Consider the following 22069-nt stretch of genomic DNA (forward strand, 5'->3'; position numbering starts at 1 on the left):
AACCGACCCTGCTTTTATCACTATGGCTTCGGATGGTTGACTCGCACGTATCTCCATTATCAATATATCAGCCCGTCCAGTTTCATCCACAATAATAACCGTCTGCGGCACTAAATTGTCTGAGTCACCGGGAATACATTCCTCCCCGGGACTTTGATCTGGTTGACCTCTAGTCTCTTTACAGCCCTCTTCGACATCGCTTTCGTTGGGTATTGCTTGTTCTCCAGCCTAATAAGATGCACGTACATACATTAGTTGTGACGTACACTGGACCATCTTAGTAGACACTATAAATATGGCAAATATTCGAAATAAAAAAATAAGTTTGCACAATTGGAGGTTAACTGTTGTTTCTATTTGTACATGTCCATCAGTTTTGTTACAGCCCTCCATGCCATCGCTTTCAATTTGTAGTGCTTGGACTTCGGCCTAATAAGGTGTACGTACATAGATTCATACTTACGTACACAAATGTCACAAATACTCGAAATCATCAAAGTTAGACACTTGCCTCTTGTTCACCGTCAACTGCAGTTTCATTTTCTACAGGTATTTCGGTTTTGTTACAACCCTCATCTGACTCGCCTTCCTGACGTCTTATGTCCCCGCCGTTACTGTTAAACCACTCGAGTTTCCCGCCTTCTTGATGCAGTTCTTCCCCATCCTCCTATTCAAAATAATGAAACTTTTAAGACGCGTGTTCGTAGTAGGTCCATTGCTAGAAGCTCAATTTTTCACACGTGTAGATTAAAGGAGATATACAAATAACCGAATATATATGAAACTCACATATGGTTATCCCTTTTATGGTTACTTCCTGACCTACCATTTTGTTACAATGCAGATCAGGTTCCATTTTAGTATTCAGCTGCAGCAATATCTGTTCAATTAAAGGTGGACAATGCTTTATTACGAATTTAGTGTTGTAATCTCCATTCCGTGTCAAATACTTACATCGGATACAATTTTAGTTGGTGATACCTCGACAGCAATGTCCCCCGCGTCATAATCTTGGCGACACTCATTAACTCCATTGTCCGGGGATGGTTCGTTCAGGCCACAGTCGTTATTATCGGTTACCCACTCATTAATATGAGTACAGGTTGTATCTTACGGTCAAATATATAAAGCGTATATGATAGGTGCATAAGCATAAACACCCCCATTACGTTGATTGAGTCGTATTCTAAAGAGGATCTTGTTGTCCATTACCTGGCCTCCAACTAAAGAGTCACCACTGACAGTGTGTTGACCATCTATGGCATCCTTCGAACCATCATTATTCCGATCACCCTGTGCACACCACGATAGCAACATAATTTAATATATGTAAGTAGTGAGAAAATGACTACCCTTAAGCTATTTGTCATATCAACCTTAGCAGTGGCAGCGCATCCCCTGTTTCTGACCTTCTCTCCCTTTTTTTTCATAACCATTACTGAACTCATTCTTCGAAACTTTATAGTTTTCCCTCTTCTTTTTTTTGAATACTTCTTCTCTGAAACTGTATGCGAAGCGTAAGAAGGTTCCCCATGTTCGTTTCTTTTAACCTCTAATAGTGCAGCTCTTATCTCCTTGCGGATCTCTGTACGTACGAAAATCTCTATGTTTGCCTGATTTTCCTTCATCAGAGCTTCTTGTTTCCTATAGAACCGGTTTAGTTCCGCCGCAAACCTTTCAAATTGGTCATCGTCCAAACGTTTATGAACAATGTGCGTACCCCCCGGTCGCGCATCAGTTCTCGTGCTCTTCTCTTTCTTATTGTCAATTGTTGCGGTGTCTGCTCTTTTCCTCTTCCGACAGTCAACTGTAACTATATCACTAAGTAACCATTAATTTTTTAAAAAATTAACTTTATAGTGTATCCCTTTGTAATGTATAAATGCTTTTAATACCTTTCTCTTCGGGACGTGTCTGTTTTGGACACCTATCATCACCTCCCATCCATATTGCCTCATCCCATTTGTGGCCTGCTTTAATAAGATTTTCAATGTTGTCAACTTGATGGTCTTCCTCTTCGTCACGCCACGCCAATTCTCGACTATCACAATGCTCCCCACTACCAACCATCCGTCTAATAACCACCTATAATATGATTACAAAAATATATACATTTTACGGAACTTATAGATTCAGGTCGTTAACGTATTATATCTGATAGACAAGGGATAAGTACATACCTCTTTAGCAGCCTCGCATGCGAAGATGTCTGCTGTCTTGATTGGCCGCAGTTTAGCCAGATTGTGGATCGATCTTTGATTAAACGCCTGATCTTGAACGTCAGATGGTACTAATCTTGCAATTGCTGGGACAGATTGGAAAGCCAGCAGCTGGAGTGCTAAAGGAAATCCATGAACAGCAACTGATTGTTGCTTGAAAGTTTTTACTAAGCTGTCTACGTCTGCTGGACATTTAAATCCTGTTATAGTCTCCAGCATCCGTTCAAATGACAACCTTCCCCATGGATATTTGAAAAAAAAATCAATATTCTTGGTCATCTCCACTGTCTTCGGATCTGGTTTTACTGGTTGCTTGGCGCATGTTAGAACTCCATCAACTATTATTATCAGCGCTAAAGCTAGTTTCTGCCACGTTTCCATTTCCTTAGTCTCCAACCTTTTTACCAACTCGGAGATCGTTGGTTCTATGTTTTCCCCGAATAGAACCTCCCAAACAGTCTTACATCTTTTATCCGTTTTTGTTGCTCTTTCCACATCTCTCTTTTTAGGATAATTTCCACATTCGAGTCCTGTCAACTCTGCAAATTCCTGTAATCCAAACTTGATTGGATTGCCACCAAACACAATCCACATCTCATGCCGCTTTTTGGTCACCAATTGACGGCAAACAAATCCATGAACTAGTTTACCGGAGAACGAGATCTTGTTAGCAGGGATACGAAAAAGCTGCCCAAATGGAGACTCTAACAAGTTTTCCATTTCCTTTGTTCCACTCAGCACCCTCGATATTGTAGAATGATATTCCGGTTTTGAATACGCATTTATCTTGGTTTTGAGCGGGTAACGGTCAAGAGCAAATAACCTCCTCGGTAGATCCAAGCTCAATTGAGGAACGATCTCTACAGCCTCGGGATCCATCCTATCACCACGAAGTAACCCTAATACCATATTAATATGTACGTACACTAAACCAATTAACCCTAATACCAATGTCTATCAAAGTTCAATTCTGTTGACGATTAGGGTTATTTAGCCTCTGCCCGCCGGAAATACACAACTATTCATTGATTTCACATCCTGGGCTACTCAAATCGATTCTTAATTGTATTTGCTATATACTCTTCCAACGTAATATAGAATTTGGGGGAACAATCTCTCTTCCAATTTAAAGTAAGAAGTCAAGACAAACACTTACCTTCTGATTCAACACCGGTGATGATGGAGGGATTGAAACTACTCGCCTTTTTCTGATTTCACCCGACCTCTGTAATCTCTTCTTCCTTAAATGTTCCGTCGCTGACTTCTAGGGAGTGTCGTTTTGTAGTACTTATCCCAGATCTAAACACCTTGATTCAAGAAATTGGGAGGTAAAACAACCCTATCGGACAGAAGATTCCGCCGTCGCAGCTGAGGCCTCAGTTTTCCGTCTATTAGCAAGAAAGAAGATTTTGCCTCTACTAGTAAACTATTTTAAAATAATTTTTTATTTGTAAACAGTGCAATGGCTGAGCTTGTCTTTAAATATTTTTATTCATAATATACAGTTCTTCAACGTTATTGGTTCATTTACACTATATATCAACCTTTATTTGTGAGTTTAAACCATCATTCACTATTCCTTGATGTTTTATAAAGTTTTACATTGAATTGGTTTGTTAAATGAACCAATATATTTTCCGGCTATATATAACGTCGACTATAGGGTCATAATTAAGTGGTGCATGCGATGTATCGTCTTCGCTTAACTGGCAGTTACACGTGTTAATTATCTAAATGCTATGTATCTGTCTGGATTGCAGTCACGACGTTTAAAAAACCACAATATGGATAATCCATTTGTGTTTCTTTGCTGATTATATAAGAAGACAAATACACACCCGGTGAAGTATGTATTCGTCTCTCAAAAACCAAAATGTCACATCACTAAGTAAACATAAGTGCGACAAAGTCATGGTGCATTTCGACAGGCTATCCGATCTCCAGACGTGGCGTTCTGATTGGAAGGTTTCTGTTAAGATCATCCGCAAGTGGAGAAAGAGAGAAGCGAACATCGTCACCTTCGAAATGGTTGTTTCGGATGTGTTCATAAGTGACTCGTCTCATCATCATATTATATGCACTTAATATTAAAAGATTCATGTAGATCATGGTTGAACTTTTTTCCCAACCTTAGGGAGATAAGATGCAGGCAACAATCAGCGAGGACCTGTTGCCCCAGTTCTGTGCGGGGATTGAGAAGGGTTTGTGGAAAACCTTCTCGAATTTCGTCGTCACTGACAACACATACGCTGTGAAGGTCGTGGCTTCCAACTACCGGATCAAATTCACTGCTGACACGGTTGTGGACAACATTCATTGCTTGTCGACCAATCACTAAATCGACTACGTCCCCTTCGACCAAATTTACAAACGATGGCCTCCTTGGACCCAGAACTGCTGCTTAGGTAACGTTGCATTGTGTTGTTCCGTTTTTTTAATATCATATCCAATACCATAATTCCAATGAAATGAAACCATAGAGACGATGGGGCAAGTTACTCACGTCGAACGAAGAATATTGGTGGACGATCCAACTGCTCCACGTTTTGCCGAGAGAACCCGGTTGAAACGGTTTTCATTGACGAATCTCGAGTGAGTCGTTTTGGCGATTATTAGCTTTCACACACTTTAAAGATATACCGTGCTATTAACGTAAGGTGTCTCTTTGGGTAGGGGTCATCACTTGCAATGTGTGGCTTATGTGAAATGGTCGATGATTTAGCCCGCAATTTTTGGCTATGCGGAGGCAAACCAGTTGTAGTCTTGCGATTCTGGAGGCCCAAGTTTAAGGATGGAGGTACGGATTAGGCAGACGTATTTAAAACAATTCAATCACCTTTTAAATAGAAGATTACTGCATAAAACTAATTTTGGTTACCCTTTTTCCTTATTTTTCCACACTGCAGGAGGGATGGAAGTGGTTAGTCAACCGGGTGTTTCTAAAGTGATATTTGAACCACCCTTCCCTGAGGTTAGAGATTTCAAACTCCGGTTGGAATTCTTCGACCAGCGCGAGCGGAGTGAAGACGATTCGTAGCCTATGTTTCCATTTGTCAATGTTGCTTACATTACAAACTTCTAAACCATGTTGCTGAACTCTTTATATTAGCTTCATTACCTACATCCAAACAATCTATCTAACGTGGATAGGAATAATTTGATGTAAAATGTATGTGTGTAATACGCATGGTTAATTATATATATTTATTTTAATTTGGTAAGCATCTTCCTAATACTGCCAACCTTTAATGTTAGACGTATGTGTACAAACGTGTACAAATGTTTCTGTTTAATTGGAAGGGTTTGGTCGATAATATTAACACGACAAGGTTTCAAACAGTCTTTTTTTAGACGAAAAAATATGTGACTAAACCAAATATAACGTTTATAACTTGATTTCAAACAATTAACCCACAACCCAAAATACTACTCTAATAAAACGACCAAACTACATTAAGAAATAGGTCATTGTTGCTAGTATAAACAAAGTCGCAACAAACACATTGGTCAGTTTTAATTCCATAATTAATCCATCACTCTTGTATGCAATCAACGCCTTCATCCTTTCCAACTCCATCTGATTTTCCTTGTGCATATTTAAGATGTTAGCAATGTCCTCTTTTTGTGCCTGAAGCGCTTCACGCATCTGATTCAAACTAGTTAACTTTAGAAGATCTTCCTTCACTGTTTTCAGTTCCTCCATCATAGCTTCATCCCACCATTTAAAAATGTGATAGTCCCCATCCTGCATTAATTTAAAAATAATTTTTTACACGAAACTTAAGTTATGCAAATAAATCTGATCTTTAATCAACCTCGGGGAAACTGTAAGTCACTTACCTCTCTATTTCTACAAGTGTAGTGGAGCCTCCCTGGGTTTGTCCTTGTAAAAGAAGGTTGTAGGTTTGGCATTTCACCACAGTAACAAACAGTCGGGATCCCATACTCCGCATCGTCATACTCGACTGGACTCATGTTTGCCAAAGCAGACATTAAGAACGAAACTGATAACGTAATTGAAGGAGTGAAAATAAAGAAAAGAGGAACTTTAAACTATTAACCGAATATCCAACTCTCAAAATCTAATCCAACATCTATGGCAGCGGCTCTCTCTGTTTCCCCCAAATCAGTTCAATGAACCCTAATTTCCCTGAATCTTATAATATATCTATTATATTCAGTTGGCCTTTTATAGAACTTTCTGTATTGTGTCGTTTTATGTATTGTAAGACAACATGAAGTCTTCCAAGTTGTGTCGTTTTCCAAAAGTTACGAACGGCGTCGTAAGCTTGATACAGTGCCGATATATCAAGGGCTTTATGCTACAAATTATATTAGCGATTTTAGGGGATTCAATATCAAAAACGGTGCGGTGGTACAGTGGTAGGATTGGCCTTGAGTGTCCTTCAGTGTCACGAGTTCGAGGCCTTGTAAAGTTGTATTTTTCATTTTTTTTCTTATGTTTGTTAATGGTAAAAATAGGTTGGGCCGGCAGTGTTGATATTTGTTGGTGTGTTTGCCTGGTGAAACGAAGCACACGTCGTCTATACGGCACTGTTGATATTTATTTAGGAATATAAGGAGCAATACGACATCTAGTACACTTTTTCGGAACCAAAGGAGCAAAACGACCAAAACGATAGATATTGGCATACACGTTAATTAACATCTTCATTACATAGTAATTTAATTATCTAATGAAACATACGTGGCGAGGTGAAACGCAACACAGAAGGGAACCAACGATACACCTAGAGGATTTCACATATAGATTTGGCCACCCACCACACTCCGCAATTTACACAGATGATGTCATAATAACGTGTGTCGGTCGATAACCTGCCCCATCTCAAACAACTACTCATGGCACAGTCCGGGAAAGGGATCAACGAACTGGAGGGATATACAAAAGAATCTTTGTACGTGTTTTTACGCGCCGTCTTAAACATACTCAACCATTGGAATAGATCTTCCCCGATAAGCCGTACTCCCTCTGATTGGAGTGCATAGTGATGTGCATCAAATTGGTGAAGAAAACGAACTGCCATCTGCTCGTCCCCATATAACATAGAGAAAATTCCACAAGCAAGAGTGGACTCGGCATCTTCGGGAACGTTTTTTTTAGTAGTGCGATACCGCGCTGAATGTCTCCCTCCTCGGCAATGATCCGTAGCCCCTCGTTGTAGATTGCTATTCCGTTCCCTGCGTCCAAGCATTTTTCAGAAATACGCCTGTGAATCCCTTCTTCCTGGAGTTCACCATTTGGCTTCCTTGTCGTTTGGAATGAAGAAGGATGTTCACAGATTTCGTAGATGCTGGCAACCTTCAGAACTTCTGGGGCAAGCACCGTATCCACTCCTCGCCAACCAGCCTTTAATAATGGGCCTGCTCGCCAGAACCCATCAATTACGAGATGCTTGGCTATTTTTCTCAAGATCTCGTCTGGCAGATCAGTCTTCTTACGGGTAGAAGTCGCCATTTTTTGGGAGTTAATAGCAATATGTGCAGTATGTGCAGAACCAAATAGATGGAAACTGCCGCCTGCGCACTAATAAAACCTACGATGTGAGAGGTGGTTGGGGAGTTTGGCGAAAATCCTGGAAATTTATACTAGTTTCTATATGACGTCGTTTTAAATTACCCTATTGTTAACTACTTAATTACGAAGGAACCCATTTTAGGTTTATGAGCTCTCATGCACGCCTACTGGATTAGAATTACTAAAACAAATAAGTAGTGCGAACCACGTGTCAGTTTCGTGTTATCGGATTTCAAATTCATTATATTCGAATTCGTTAAATATCGGCTGTAACTCAACCATCAGCTAACCCTAAGGCTAGACTATGACATTTGTAGGTTCTCTGATGTGACAACTTCGAAGAGAGTCGTATTTATTGTTGCTTAGATATGATAGTTTTCTTATCATTATGTTTATTTAATGTGTATCCAGTTACGTAATTATCATCACTTCCTCTCAACTAGATCAATCCAAAGGGTTGCTATTCACTTGTATTGATTGTACGATTATTTAAGCTTCTGTACGTAGACGACTACCACAATATATTATGACTCCCAATGTACATCAACTATGGTGTGGGGAATAAATTATCCTTCTGATAAGACAATACAACATTAAAGATTCTACTTATTATTAGGAGATAGTACAAGCATTCGGTCATTTCTTTTACTTTATTTAATGTCCAAAAACAAATGAACATTTTCTAATATTTTTGTGAAATAGCTACTAATAATAACAATTTTAATATTCAAAATTCTACATATTATTTTCTATCTCAATTTCAATAATTATTAGAATATAAAATAAAAAGGATAGAGTACGTTTTAACAATAAAACCATTGTACATATTCTCACGAAAATAAACCAATATTTGAAATAGAAAACAACATTTTGATTTCTATTTCTCGTCAGTTTTTCATTCCTCATTCCGCGGACAGTCTGACGAACGTCTGTGCAGATTCTGTATGGGTTCTGGAGCTTTCTCCTTCCTGGGCAATTGTTTCAATTGTTGTCCCATCGTGTCCCATCACATTGTTAATGTGGTGTTGTGCAGCAAACTCACTTCTATAAGTTTAAAAAATTAAATGTACATGTGAGACTGTGAACAGATAAGAACACATACGCTTTCATACCAAGTATTAATATAATATCAACTTACATCTCCTTGTGATGTCGAAGTCCTTCGAAATCTGCTCGAATGAAGAATTTAGAAGACGCTTCAGTGTGTACAAGACATGGTACGCCTACACACATTTACGTAATTGAGTTGATAGACAAATTACATGTACTTGCTTCTATCATAATATCAATTTCATCTGACGTACCTTCATAACTCCCAACCTTAAAGAACCGGAAGACACAAAACACTGGCTCGGATTTGTGGAGAACATGACATCCCTTTGATTCCCAATCAGAGAGGAATTGATGGGCATAGAAGTCTGTGAGACGACATTTGACACTTTCATTCCTGCATTAACGCACAATTGCTTTCAAATTTAAACCTATGAAGTTCAAATATATATATGTATATCACTATGTCTATAGCATAATAGGTCCTTAACCTGCCATTCAGGAGAGTGAAGACAACTTCAATACACCTGCCATCGTAACATCTTCTTATGACGTCCACATTTACCATGCACCCACAAACATCTAACGGGGGCAAAAGAAAATGGGGATGTAACGTTTATTTTGTACTTTTGCAAATGATACACTTAAAACTAACGTCCTCAACTGACCAAACGACCACTAAATGAATCTCAGCAACCATCGCAAGTTCATAATTCCACGGACATTAATATATACATATTAAAGAAATTATAGATAAAACATACCGCAAGAAATAGGATGAGTAACTCTGCCACGAGTTATATCATCGATATCCTCAAAGCGGAAGTAATTTTTGTGATTCAAAGGTTGGATCACATCCATGGTTGACTCATGCGTAAACTTGATTTGGTATGGGTGATGAGTATTCCTCTCCTTGAGAGTTGGATTGATTAATTTAAACTCCCGAATATGGTACTAGGAACCGATTTCAGGGTTTGGCGGGATATTTGGATATTCACCCTGTAGAAATGCCACTTCGATTGTGGAACCCTTCATAACAGATAAATTGTTATACATCAAAAACTGTTGGATTTAGCGAAATAAGAAAGACTTGTTCAACTAACCTCTTCGTCCACAAGGAGGAGAACTCGTTTTATAAAGCATTCGTGAATCGACCAAGCGTTCAACACCTTGGCGTGGATACACCAACACCAATTCCTTCTCTCGCGGTCCAGTTCAGCAATACGATCGGTTCTGAAGCTCATGGTGATCTCAGATTTTGGATATCTCTTACTTTAAACTGTGTTAGGAATTGACGAAGGTTGAGAGCAATTTAAATATTTACGGAGAGCGAAATCTCGAAATGGCGCGACCTTTCGACTTTCCATGGTGTCTGTTTAATAAGACCCTAAATGTACGTACCTTCCCAATGTAGTATACATACATATGTATAGTTTGTATATTTACAAGACTAACAAATAACCGGGAATCATAAATTAATAACGAGATCCCGACCAAAACGAATGAGGATATCGCTAAGCCCACACCTTAATCATTAAACTCATAAATATTAACAAGCATCGATAGACCAAAAATTATTTAGCTGTTCAGGTTATTAGCGGTTACAGATTTACATGCAGAATAAAGGTATATCAAATATTTAGCTGTTCAGGTCCAGATTAAGGGTGGCGAGCATAAAAAAAGGTATACAATTTATGCATGTGTAAACTATGTACAATGGTTAACAGATTCAACACCTTACTCTACTATTTTATATTTCTTTAATTTTATTTTAATTTATGATTTATGATTACATATCTAATAATAATTATCAATTAAAACTAAATTAATATAATTTAAAATTAATTAATTTCTATATAAATTTATTTATATTGTAATTTATAATTATTTTTTTTGTCTTTTGTAAGTAAAATGAAGAAGGTTAAACACACACAAACAAAAAAATTGGTCCAAGAAAATTGAAAATTCTAATAAAAATTGATATTTTTTTCTATTTCCAAATAAAACAAGACTAGTCTCTATTCATAGATTTTTTTAAATGATGAATTTTGATGTACTTTTTATTTTATAAAAAAATAAATGAATGTAAGATAATTGAGCTAAAATAATTAGGATGAAATAAAATCTCACAAAAAGCAAATGGATACAACTCATTCACATATTCTTCTCTCATATTTCGCCATGTGTCAATGTAGGTCCCACTTTTTTCAGATTCAAGTAGTTGAATTTATTCAACTCAGTTTAATACACGTATGATTTTTTCAATTCAACAGGTCCATTGCATGAATTAAACAGTTGAAAATTTTATTCAACACCCTCATTGTAAAATATGCTAGTACGGAAACGTGTCTTTTTCTACAAACCGGATTTGAGTCGAATTATATATGAACTACACAACTTTCCAATTTCACGTCCGGAACAGCCAATAGCTATAGCATTAAATGCGACAAGTACATGCAGGGATTTGACATCTTCTTTTGTGGAAAGTCGTTCGTACTTAAATTTAGAAATGACTATTATCTCATCATAGTGTTTACTGAACACTTTTTAAGCAAGTAATAATTATAAACTTTGCCGAACGTGTACAGTATACTTTTTATCTGAACGAAATATATTTTTGGTTACCGAGACGACGAGAGAACAACCTTTATCGTGTGAACCAGTATGATGTTGCGTAAGCATTACGTACACCTTTTCCCAACTAATACAGTGTAACTTATTCTTCATTATGCATTTTGCTAAAAGGACACTCAGAGTAATTATATTGTACAGTATATATACAAATTTCACAACCTACCTCCTCTGTTGTTGAAGCATATATAATAGCTCCGATAACAAAATCTCAAAAAAAGAAAAAATGGGGAAAGCACACAATAAGCTCCCATATCTCCCTGATGATATTTTACTCGAAATCTTTAGGCTTCTCGCAGTAGATGGGCTGTCGCACCTTGCTCCAATTTTAAAGTCGGGTCGGCGAGGACTGAAGACGGTGCTCGACCCCTATGTTCTAAAGGATGCAAACATCTACAACATCTGTTGGCATCCGTTATTAATCCAAACGTCAGGCGACCCAAATGGTGGCCCTCAAGATAAAGGAATTCATAGGCGTATATTCAAAAAATGCTTCAAAGCTGGAAACGAAGTTGCAATCTACTACGAGGGCCTCCGGATTGTTGCGGAGGAGAGAGACATCAAGCGAGGCATTTCTGTTCTATCTCGTAAAGTTCCCGCAGACGCTGAGGCAACACTAGCATGTGGTATCTTTTCTATGTTATATGGAAGCGAACAGATGGCGGTTCATTTTCTTCACTTATTTGATGCACATCACTTTCCTCTCAAATCGCATGGGGTCAGATTTGTAGGCAAGTCTGTGTTTCGCCTGTTGTTTACATACCAGGTGGTACTTCAAAACACGTACAAGGATACATTCGTCTATCCATCTACTCACCTCATCCCTAACCCGGACTGTGCCGCCATTTGTTGTATCCAATCCGGTTTCTTCTCTATAAACTTTCGAGATTACGACATCTTGTGTACTAATTGCGGACTTTGGTGGTTGGCGAAATCTATATGTGAAATCCTTTAGTTCTATAATCTCCAATGGCTGCTCTTTAAAGTTTATTTTTTTTTGTTTTAATGTGCTGTTGTATACGTCTGGTACGTACATATGAACTTATATGAGCGGTGGTACGTACATCGATAATTTGTAGGGTATGTTATTAAATAAAACAGAACGATATGAACGGGACTAGTCCATGTGTACGTACACGTCACACACAATAGAACTAGTTTGGAACCGTGTACAACTATGTATTTATGTACGATGTCCTGTTACGTTGTACGTACACAAATACATAGGTGTGGCACCGTGTACGATGGCGGGATAACACTAAATAGAATACATACGTGGATTATAAAATAAACTCCGGCATACACCGGATAATGGTTCGAGGTTCCAAAAAGAAAAAAACAACCATCAAGTACATAATATTTCTACATTAACCTAGTTGAAAACGTCGTCACTAAGGTTAAGCCGCAAAAAAATAAGAACATGAAAAGAGGATCTTAAAAGAACGAGCGCAACTCCTGTGCATACCAGTAGAAAAAACATGACTTACACCCGGTGAGGTAGCTACTGCAAGTACACCAACGGTGGTGGAGGAGAGAAGGCAACGATCTCACTTCAAAAAGGGGACCACGGAGATGGAGGTTCGCAACATGGAACATAACCAGGCCAGCGACTTCAACGGCGGTGTTCATGTGAGGGACCATGAACCAGAAAATATTGCCAAACGCCTCGGCCTCCATCACTTGGCCGGTAAACGTTGCGAACAGCACATAAGCAAAATTCGCATACGGATCCGTTGGTGCAAAATAGCGTAGCTTTGCCATACCTTCAGCAAAGGTGAAGGAGTTTGAAGCTAGCCTGATGCCCTCAAGATAGTTCGCTACGATGTGGCCCTGTAGAGGAGAAGCTCAAAGTAGGGCCTGAACTTAGACTCCACAGTTATGAACTGTGGCCACGTGATGAACGGACGAAGTTGAACAGTTTGGAGGTCAACAGTGTTCAGCGTCTCGACCAAGGCGGAGATAGGAGTGACAGATACGGGTATAAAATTGACAAGGAGGCTTGTAGGGTTTGGCAGCTTGATGGCCAGGAAAATCTCGTTCGGAGGGGTGTTCATTGTTTTTTTTTTTTTTTTTTTATTAGAGACGATATGGGCTGTGGATGGTATTTGCTATGTGTAGGGAATAAAACATCTTCTTCCGTACACACATCTATATATAGTGAGAACAGTGGTAATTTTATTTTTACTATAACAGGTAATTAACTCGATGGTATTTAACAGTAAAATGTACTGATTGTATAGGAATATATTTATATAAAAATGTAATGATTTAATTCTGTTTATTAGCAACGCCAAAAGTATTCAACAAGCTCTGTTGGTTCTTTGGTACTCGTGTACGTATATAAGTAAAATTACATAACTGATATTTGACATCAACAACCCTGCAAGTCATATCGATTAAAATTGACTTATATGGACGTCAAATCAGTTGGCCATTGCATTAAAAATTGCAACATGTCATTGCATTAAATACGACTACTAATAGATACAAACACATTGTTAATTTCCCTATATTATATATTAAATATAGTGGTTTCAATTTTAAGTATAAAAGGGTACAATTCAATTCAAGCTACACGGGCATGTAACTGTTGATGTAGGTCTTAGCCATGTATCGTACAGAATAAGATATTCGATAAACTATTAGTTTTCATGGAACTAATAGCCAGTTATCACATCTAACAAAGTTCGTGGTTACCTTTATTAGCTTGCCTTATTCTGCAAAGGTGCATCGCTGACAAAATACTTCGTTTAATATTAAAATTAGAATTGATAGGAGATAAGGTGTACACGGAAACGAGGAAATGCAAACATGTTTCGTTATAACTACCAAAGCATTTGACTAATTCGGCGAGCGCACCACCAGATTGTGCATTTCCTGCAACGATGCTTGTAAGGGCCCACCATATTGAGTACGTCTTTCTTCCTCATTGAGAGCGCGCATTTTAGTGCGCACGAAGGAGTTGTTATTTCCCCATCATCAGGGTAGTCAAAAAACACACCATAAGTTGTATTGTGTGATGCTCCATAGTGAATAAGCTCAGTGATGAGTTCTTCACACATATCTCCAACCTCTTCGGAGTCAAGTGGGTAGTGTTTTATAGAAAACAGCTGAAGCAAATGACCCGCCTGGACTCTGGACCCTTTACAGATGCACAACATGGCAGACGCAAGAGTAGCGTCGGCATGTGTTGGTACGTTACGCAGGAGTAAATTTACGGCCCCTTCAATGTCCCCATCTTTTGTTGCAAGATGAAGGCCTTCATAATATATGGCCGTTGGATTATCTGTATCAAGGCACCTTTCAAAATACTTCCTGTGTCGACCACCAAACCTGATATCATCGGGGTCACTGCACATGTTGAAGATGTTTGCCTCTTTCAAGACGTCGCAACGGTAAACTATAGTTTTGCCTCTATTTCCCGAACGTAGGAGTGACTGCATGTACCACCAGTGTTTTGCTGCCATTAGTTTAGCTATTCGCGCCAACAGATTGTCAGGAAGATTTGGGTTGGTCATATTTGTAGTGAAAGTATTATGTGCACATTGTAATGCAAACGATTTTATAATACGAACTTGTTGATATGGTTGGGGAAGTATTTGGTATGGATATAAATGATACTTGATATAACTGCGTGACAAGATGGCGAGGTGACATCAAACCACTAATTATTAAGATTTTAAAACATCCACTAACAAAATAGATGGAGTGTCGTTTTGAGAATATTAATGGGCCGTTAATATTTTAGGCCTCTTGACATCATAACAATATATGATCACCCACATCCCCTATTAGTATACACGTGTCATAACCATATTACGGATTTGAAGTCTACTAGTATAATCTACTATCTCAATCTCGATTATTCACTACCCGCTCAGCTTAACGTAGTGGCAGACATGACACCAGTTGGCAACTGCGATGTGACAACTGATACCCACAAAAGTCGTATATGCGAAGACGTAGAAGAGTTGCTTAACAAGTAAGTAGAGGGATGTGATGTGTCTTGATGAGTACGTTTAATATGATGTATTTGTAATCATTACTAAGTTACGAAATCTGGTCACAGTGTGAACTAAATATGTTTCTGGTTAGCATTCTATATATATTCACACATGGTTTGTATGGAACAATGATTACTACGTATTTAGGCTATAGTTTGACCTCTCTCTATGTCGAATTATGTGCTGATTTGTAACTTGTATTAGTATTAAATAAAAAAGAAAAATCAAATTATTGCTTTGTTCAGTGCGGAATTTATTAAACCGCTGGGTAAATGGTAGTTGGGTAAAGTATATACGGTTCATGGGTAAATTGTTTTGGAAACCGCAACAGTAATTTTTTTTTTTTCAAAAAAAAACGAAAACTACAGAATATTTCTTGATTGGTAACATAACGCGGATTTAAAAAAAAAGCTTAAAAACCGCACTTATGCATGTCGCCGTTCATTGCCATAAATTATTAAAAAACCTGCAACTCCCAACTACAACTCTCCCCTTATTTAGAGTACCCTCCACAAGTTGCAACACATACGAAACATTGTTTTAGAAAAAGCAAGTGAAAATGCCGCATGCAACTGGAAAAATGCCTGAGATACCCGATGAAATATTGATTAAAATCCTCGGCTTTCTCGCAGTTGATGGTTTGGAGTACCTTGCTCCAATACTGAAGGCAGGTCATCGAGGTGTAGAAACGGCGCTCTCTCCCCAAGTTTTAAAGGTTGCTAACATCTTCAGCTTATGCTGGGATCCGACGATGTTCCAAACACCACATCACCCAAATGGTAGAGTCCAAAATGAAGGGATCCATAGGTGTATTTTCGAAAAATGCCTAGATGCTGGCAACAAATAGGCAATTTGTTTCGAAGGTTTCCGGGTTGTTGCCGAGGTGGAAGACATTAAGCAAGGTATCGCACTTCTAACTCGTAACGTTCCCGCGGAACCTATATCGACACTCGCTTGTGGGTTTTTTTCTATGTTAGTTGGGAACTGCGAGATGGCTAGACATTTTCTTGAACTGTTTGATTCACATCACTACCCACTTAAATCGGAACGAGCAAGGTTTCTGGCCAAGGGGGTGTTCCAGTTGCTGTGTAGATATCAGATGGCGCGAGTAGACACATACAGGGACACATTCGTCTATCCTATTGCTCCCTTTATCCCTTCTCCGGAATGTGGTCGATTGTGTTTATTGGAGCATGGTTTCTACTCTCTCAACTATCAAGATTATGACATTGTCTGCACAAATTGCGGCCTCTGGTGGTTGTTGAATGCTATGTCCGAGATCCTGTAGTTATTTTTTCTCTTAATATGTTTCGCCCTAAACGTAATATCTAACGAATATCCTGTTATCAACGCAGTTCTAATATCTTCTAGAATCCTTGTACGGCCTATAATTATTATAAGAACGCGGAATCTATCGCTACTTAATATGTTGTTTACGAAAGCTAAGAGGTTGGGTGCCTAAATGTGACCATCAGAGATGATTATGAATATAAAACTATATAACTCGTACCTTCCCATTGCAAAACTACTTAAATATAATACTAAGACGTACACAATCTGAAAGATGTTTGTGTAATAACAACGTTTAAAATTTCAGTGTACGTTAAGTACATTTAGTGTACGTACAAAGGTTTATACTTTAAGGCCTTGTACGTATTACAGTTTGCAAATTGCGTGTACGTAGAATGGGAAGGAATAGTGCGGGCATTATCTCCCTTCATGCAATTTTTCTTTGGGTAAAACCCCCTTTATGCAAATTAAATATAAATAAATCCGCTGACGCAGATTCTTCTATTACGTATATACATGGCGCCACCATAATAACGGATGTCAAATACGTTATACACTACTTGTACAATTATTTCTCTTAAATTCCGCTAGGCTCTACTTAGGGTAGACATGACAGCAGTAGGTTGGACGAAGTGACAACTCCTACCCCCAAAGTCGTGTTACCATAAACGTGATGTGATTTATAGCTCAGCGAGTTTTAATTAAACAGTAGTAAGTGACGTATGTCTCGGCACATTACAACAATGAACGGGTATGGTGTTAGCGAAATAAGTATCTCGTTAGCATTTTATAAATTATAATTACCAGTCCCACTGAGTGCAACCTTAACTTTGAGTTCTTCAAACACCCTTCTGTACAAGTTGCAGTTCCTACTTAAAAACCACAGCAAGCTGGTGTCTGCGTCTCAAAAAATGCCTCATCTACCAGATGAGATGTTGATTATCATCTTCGGGTTTCTTGCAGTAGATGGTTTGAACTACCTAGCTCCAATAGTCAAGGCAGGACCTCGGGGAGTCAAAACAGCGCTTACGCCTCAAGTTCTCAAGGATGCTAACATCTCCAGCATTACTTGCCATCCTTCTTGGTTCCAAAAATTACATCATCGAAATCGTAGAATAAAAGAGGAAGGGATGCACCGGCGTATCTTCGAAAAATGCCTTGACGCTGGGAACAAAAAGGCAATCTATTACGAAGGTCTCCGGGTTGTTGCCGAGGAAAGCGACATTGAGGGAGGTATTGCACTTCTAACTCGTAACGTACCCGCAGAAGATGATGCCACACTAGCATGTGGGTTTTTTTCGATGTTACATGGGAACCTCGACATGGCGGGTCATTATCTTTACCTGTTTTTTGCATACCACTACCAACTAAATACAACTCAAACAAGGATTTTGGGCAGGGAGTTGTTCATGTTGCTGGGTAGATATCAGACGGCGCGAGAAAACACGTACAAGGATACATTTGTCTATCCGATTGCCCCTTTCATCCCTTCTCCGTAATGTGCTAAATTGTGTTTATTGGAGCATGGTCTGTACTCTCTCAAGTATCGAGACTATGACATGGTTTGCAACAATTGCGGCCTTTGGTGGTTGGTGAAATCTATATCCGAGATCCTTTAGTTATATTATCTCTTTAGATGTTTCGCCCTAAACGTTTCATCTAAATGCCTTCTGTTATAAACGCCGTACTAATATCTACGTCATAGGGTTTACGCGCACTGAATCCGGCCTTTTGTTTCCATGGTTTTCTCTTCTAGTTATTTTTAAGCATGTACCAATTGATGTTGGTTCATTTCCTTTTTTAACTGTTCTATCTTGCAAAAGAACTATACACAATTGATATATCTGCCTATTGTGTATGTACAACAAAGTGTGTGTGGGTACATGGGTGCTTACGTTTGGTACGAGAAATGTATTGTTTTGTTACAACTGTGCATTCGGTTGGTGAAGTCGGATGTGTACACATCCCTATGATACATAGGTATCGGGCCTCAATTTTAGTAAGCCCATTCGGTATGGATTTGTTGTTTATTTCTTAAAAATAAGGCCTCAATTTTATAGTTTGAGTTGAGGCCCCATTTAAAAATTTATAAATTACATCGACTTACTAAGAAAAACAATTTAAAAGTAAACAATACAATTTCTTTTCGTATTGGGCCTCCAATGTTGCTGGACCGGCAATTAAATTTTGGTTTTTTTAAACTAAGATAACTCTACAATACCAACCATTGAATCAATTTTGTCGTAGTGGGTGGGCGCCATAACGTAATTAAGAAACCATTGGGGGGGGGGGGGCTGGGGAAGCATACATCAACAATAGAAATAAAATAAAACCACGTACAATACGTAAATTAGTTGTCTGTACGTACACTACGAATTAAAGTAAATTTCAAATATAAACCCGAAGAAAAACAAAGAAAACGAAGAGTCGCGCTTAGTAGAGAAGGATCTATGCGCCGTCGGTAGAAAGACGCAACTACTAGTCGCGACGTTTTGTTTTATTTAAATAGCATCACCCTGTCTCCTTTCCAAACCCAGGGTAGAAACGAGTAACAGGATATTATCAGAAAAAACCATGGAGTTTAGAGTTGATGCCATCGCTGATCTTATACCAGTAAAAACGAATTGGATTATCCAAGCGAAGGTCTTGAATTCGTGGTATGTTACTGAGTACTTTTGGAAGCGGGTTCTGCTCCTTGCTGATACACGGGTTAGTCCACTTTGCTTTGTAAAATATTTGCACGAAGTTGTTAACCAACGCAGTGGTCTTATACACAATTGATATGCACTTTGTAGGGTGACACAATCGAGGTGACGTTTTTACCAGGGACCTATAAGAAAATGAGGAAGTATATCTATGATGGTGATTGGTATGAAATTAGGGATTTCAAGGTCATCCAGCCAACACTTAGGGAGAGGAATACACATCATCCTTTCCAAATCAAATTTACTGATGAGTCGACGATGTGCCTGCTCTCACCGGTGAATCAAAAACACTACTTCCGTTTCGAAGATTTGGTTGATATATCTCGAGGGAGAATTACCCATCCCATATCATTCGGTATGCTTATCTTCAATTTTAAATTAAACAAATCGTTTGAAACTACGTTATAAAACGATTGCTGATATTGATATATTTGTGATTATCACTAGTTTTTAGGCCTGATACTAAATAAATAGGTTAGTAGACAATTTCATATCAAAATACATAGGTCGTAACGTTTAAAGTATGTGTCTACCCCGAATCAGATGTCTGTGGGTGTGTAGTTGGGGTGGAAGACAGAAGATTGCTCGAGGGGGCAAATGCGGCCAATGAAGTTGTCCTCACCCTACTGAATGGGAGGTAAAGGAGATTTGTGCTACCTTTTCAATACATTTACATTAAAAGTTTTTTCGTATTCCCGTTCAATATTAACATGAGAAAATCGTAGGAATGAAACCCTCAAGTGTCGTGCCCGAGATGATTATGCTGCTCGCTTCATAAATGCTTGGGAAGCACTCGGGTGTCATCTTACTTTTACATCTGAACCCGTCTTTTGTATTTTGCGGTTCTGGAAGGTTGGAAGCTACAAAGGTATGTTCGATTTGATAGATCAGATAAGGAAACTAGCCTTGTGAAACCATATACATCTAATTTTGTAAATGTTCTGTAGATGCTCCTTGCCTCGTCAACACAACCGCCTCTTTGCAAATCTATATAAAACCAGATTTCGAGGGAATGGAACATCACAAGGAGATGTAAGCTGTTTGTTTTCCTATTAAAATATATAATTGTATTTGTTGCTACTGTAAAATACGTTAATACACTTTCTATATTTACTGCAGATCTGAAAACGCTGCACGTTACTATATAGAACATATAATGGAGCACGTAGGGGAGAATGTAGTACCTTGAGAAGAAAGGAACTAGATGGGCGAAAGGGAGAACTCAGGGAGTTTAGCATATTTAAAGAACCGGCACAGATCTATGCAATTTATTAACTTTTTTTTCCCCGGTGTGTTTGTACTTTTGAGTGAACCCAATGTTACGCTGATTATGGATAATATATGGTTATGTTTTGTCAACAAAATATAAAATATAGTACTCCGTAATATATGTACGTACATAACAATAGTTATCTACGATAAGTGAACATGTCAACACTATCCAACCATCGCATTATGTCCTCTCTCATGGACCATATAAAGCCCACAAACAGATATATTTCGCTTTTGTAAGCTTCTTATTCAGACAGAAAACCGTTTGCTTGAGATTTCTAAAATGCCCACACGAGTAATAGGCCCATCTAGGGCAGCCGGGAACAATTTCTCCAACAATTATAGTTTAAACAAAATGTGGCCTTAGAAATTAAAAAGGACCATCATAAACATGTTACAAAAAAGCTATGTTGGCACTTAGGAAAAAAGAGTATTATCCTCACGCCAAGAAAAGATAACACGTGTATTGTTGCCCATGCACTACGTATTAGCTGGACATGTTGTACGGTTGTGGCCAACCTGTTGACACTGAGAACAAGCATGCTGTTTGCGGGGCCGCTTCGTCTCCAACGCAACCTCGACAAAAGACTTCCTCCTCGTCATCTTTGGCCTTCCTGGAGGATTCCTAACAAAAGGCGGTTTACATCTGGACGGTGTAATATCAGTAGGAACGATGCAGGATGTATCTACTGGCATTATCGCCTCCGCATACCCACTGCAGAGGCTGTCTCTGCGGAAGTATGGATGGTGCTGGTTTATAACTGATACGTTGGCCGTATATGCGGCTGCGATAGCATGTACGCATGGCATCCTCTCTAGATCAAAACGCCGACATGAACACCTCTTATACCTCAGATTGACAACATGCGTTGAGTTAACACCACTTACTTCAAATCGATCTTCATCAATTTCTTGAACCTTTAGACGCCTTGACTGTTCAATACGTGCCTATGAGTAAATAAGCGTAAGTTCATATAACCAAAACAACATAACATATCCACTAACATTTTTCAGGCCTTTCGTTAACATATATATCGATGGATATGTTAATGAATGTCACACCTGTAACAGGTTCTCAACTCCTTTGGTGAGTAAAGTTGGCATTGCGGCAGCTTGTTTTCTCCTTGTAGCAAACCAACGTGTCAACATATTCCGAACAGCTTCTAGTAACTCTACAATGGGATAGGCTCTGGCAGTATTCAGTACTTTGTTTAGCGATTCTGCAATGTTGCTCGTGGTGAATTTGTACCTATCACCAGGAAAGTGCGCCCTGCTCCACTTGGTCACATCTGCACGAACCAAGTAAGCATGCAGTTGCGGATTCGCTTCTTGAATTTGCTGGAAGATTTCTTCGAAATC

General features: G+C 38.7%; 1 protein-coding gene and 1 pseudogene across 1 annotated transcript; one reads left to right on the plus strand and one right to left on the minus strand.

The window, feature by feature from the left end:
- LOC109124998 (receptor-like protein 11) overlaps positions 1-22069 on the plus strand; it is a 59847-nt pseudogene that overhangs the window by 32352 nt on the left and 5426 nt on the right.
- Positions 2133-3128, minus strand: LOC147937859 (uncharacterized). Its single transcript, XM_087464033.1, has one exon. It carries the CDS (start codon positions 3126-3128, stop codon positions 2133-2135), a length of 996 nt encoding a protein of 331 aa, XP_087320159.1.

This window comes from Camelina sativa, chromosome 9 (assembly GCF_030686135.1).
Source record: "Camelina sativa cultivar CO46 ecotype springtype chromosome 9, ASM3068613v1".
NCBI classification, from domain to species: domain Eukaryota; kingdom Viridiplantae; phylum Streptophyta; class Magnoliopsida; order Brassicales; family Brassicaceae; genus Camelina; species Camelina sativa.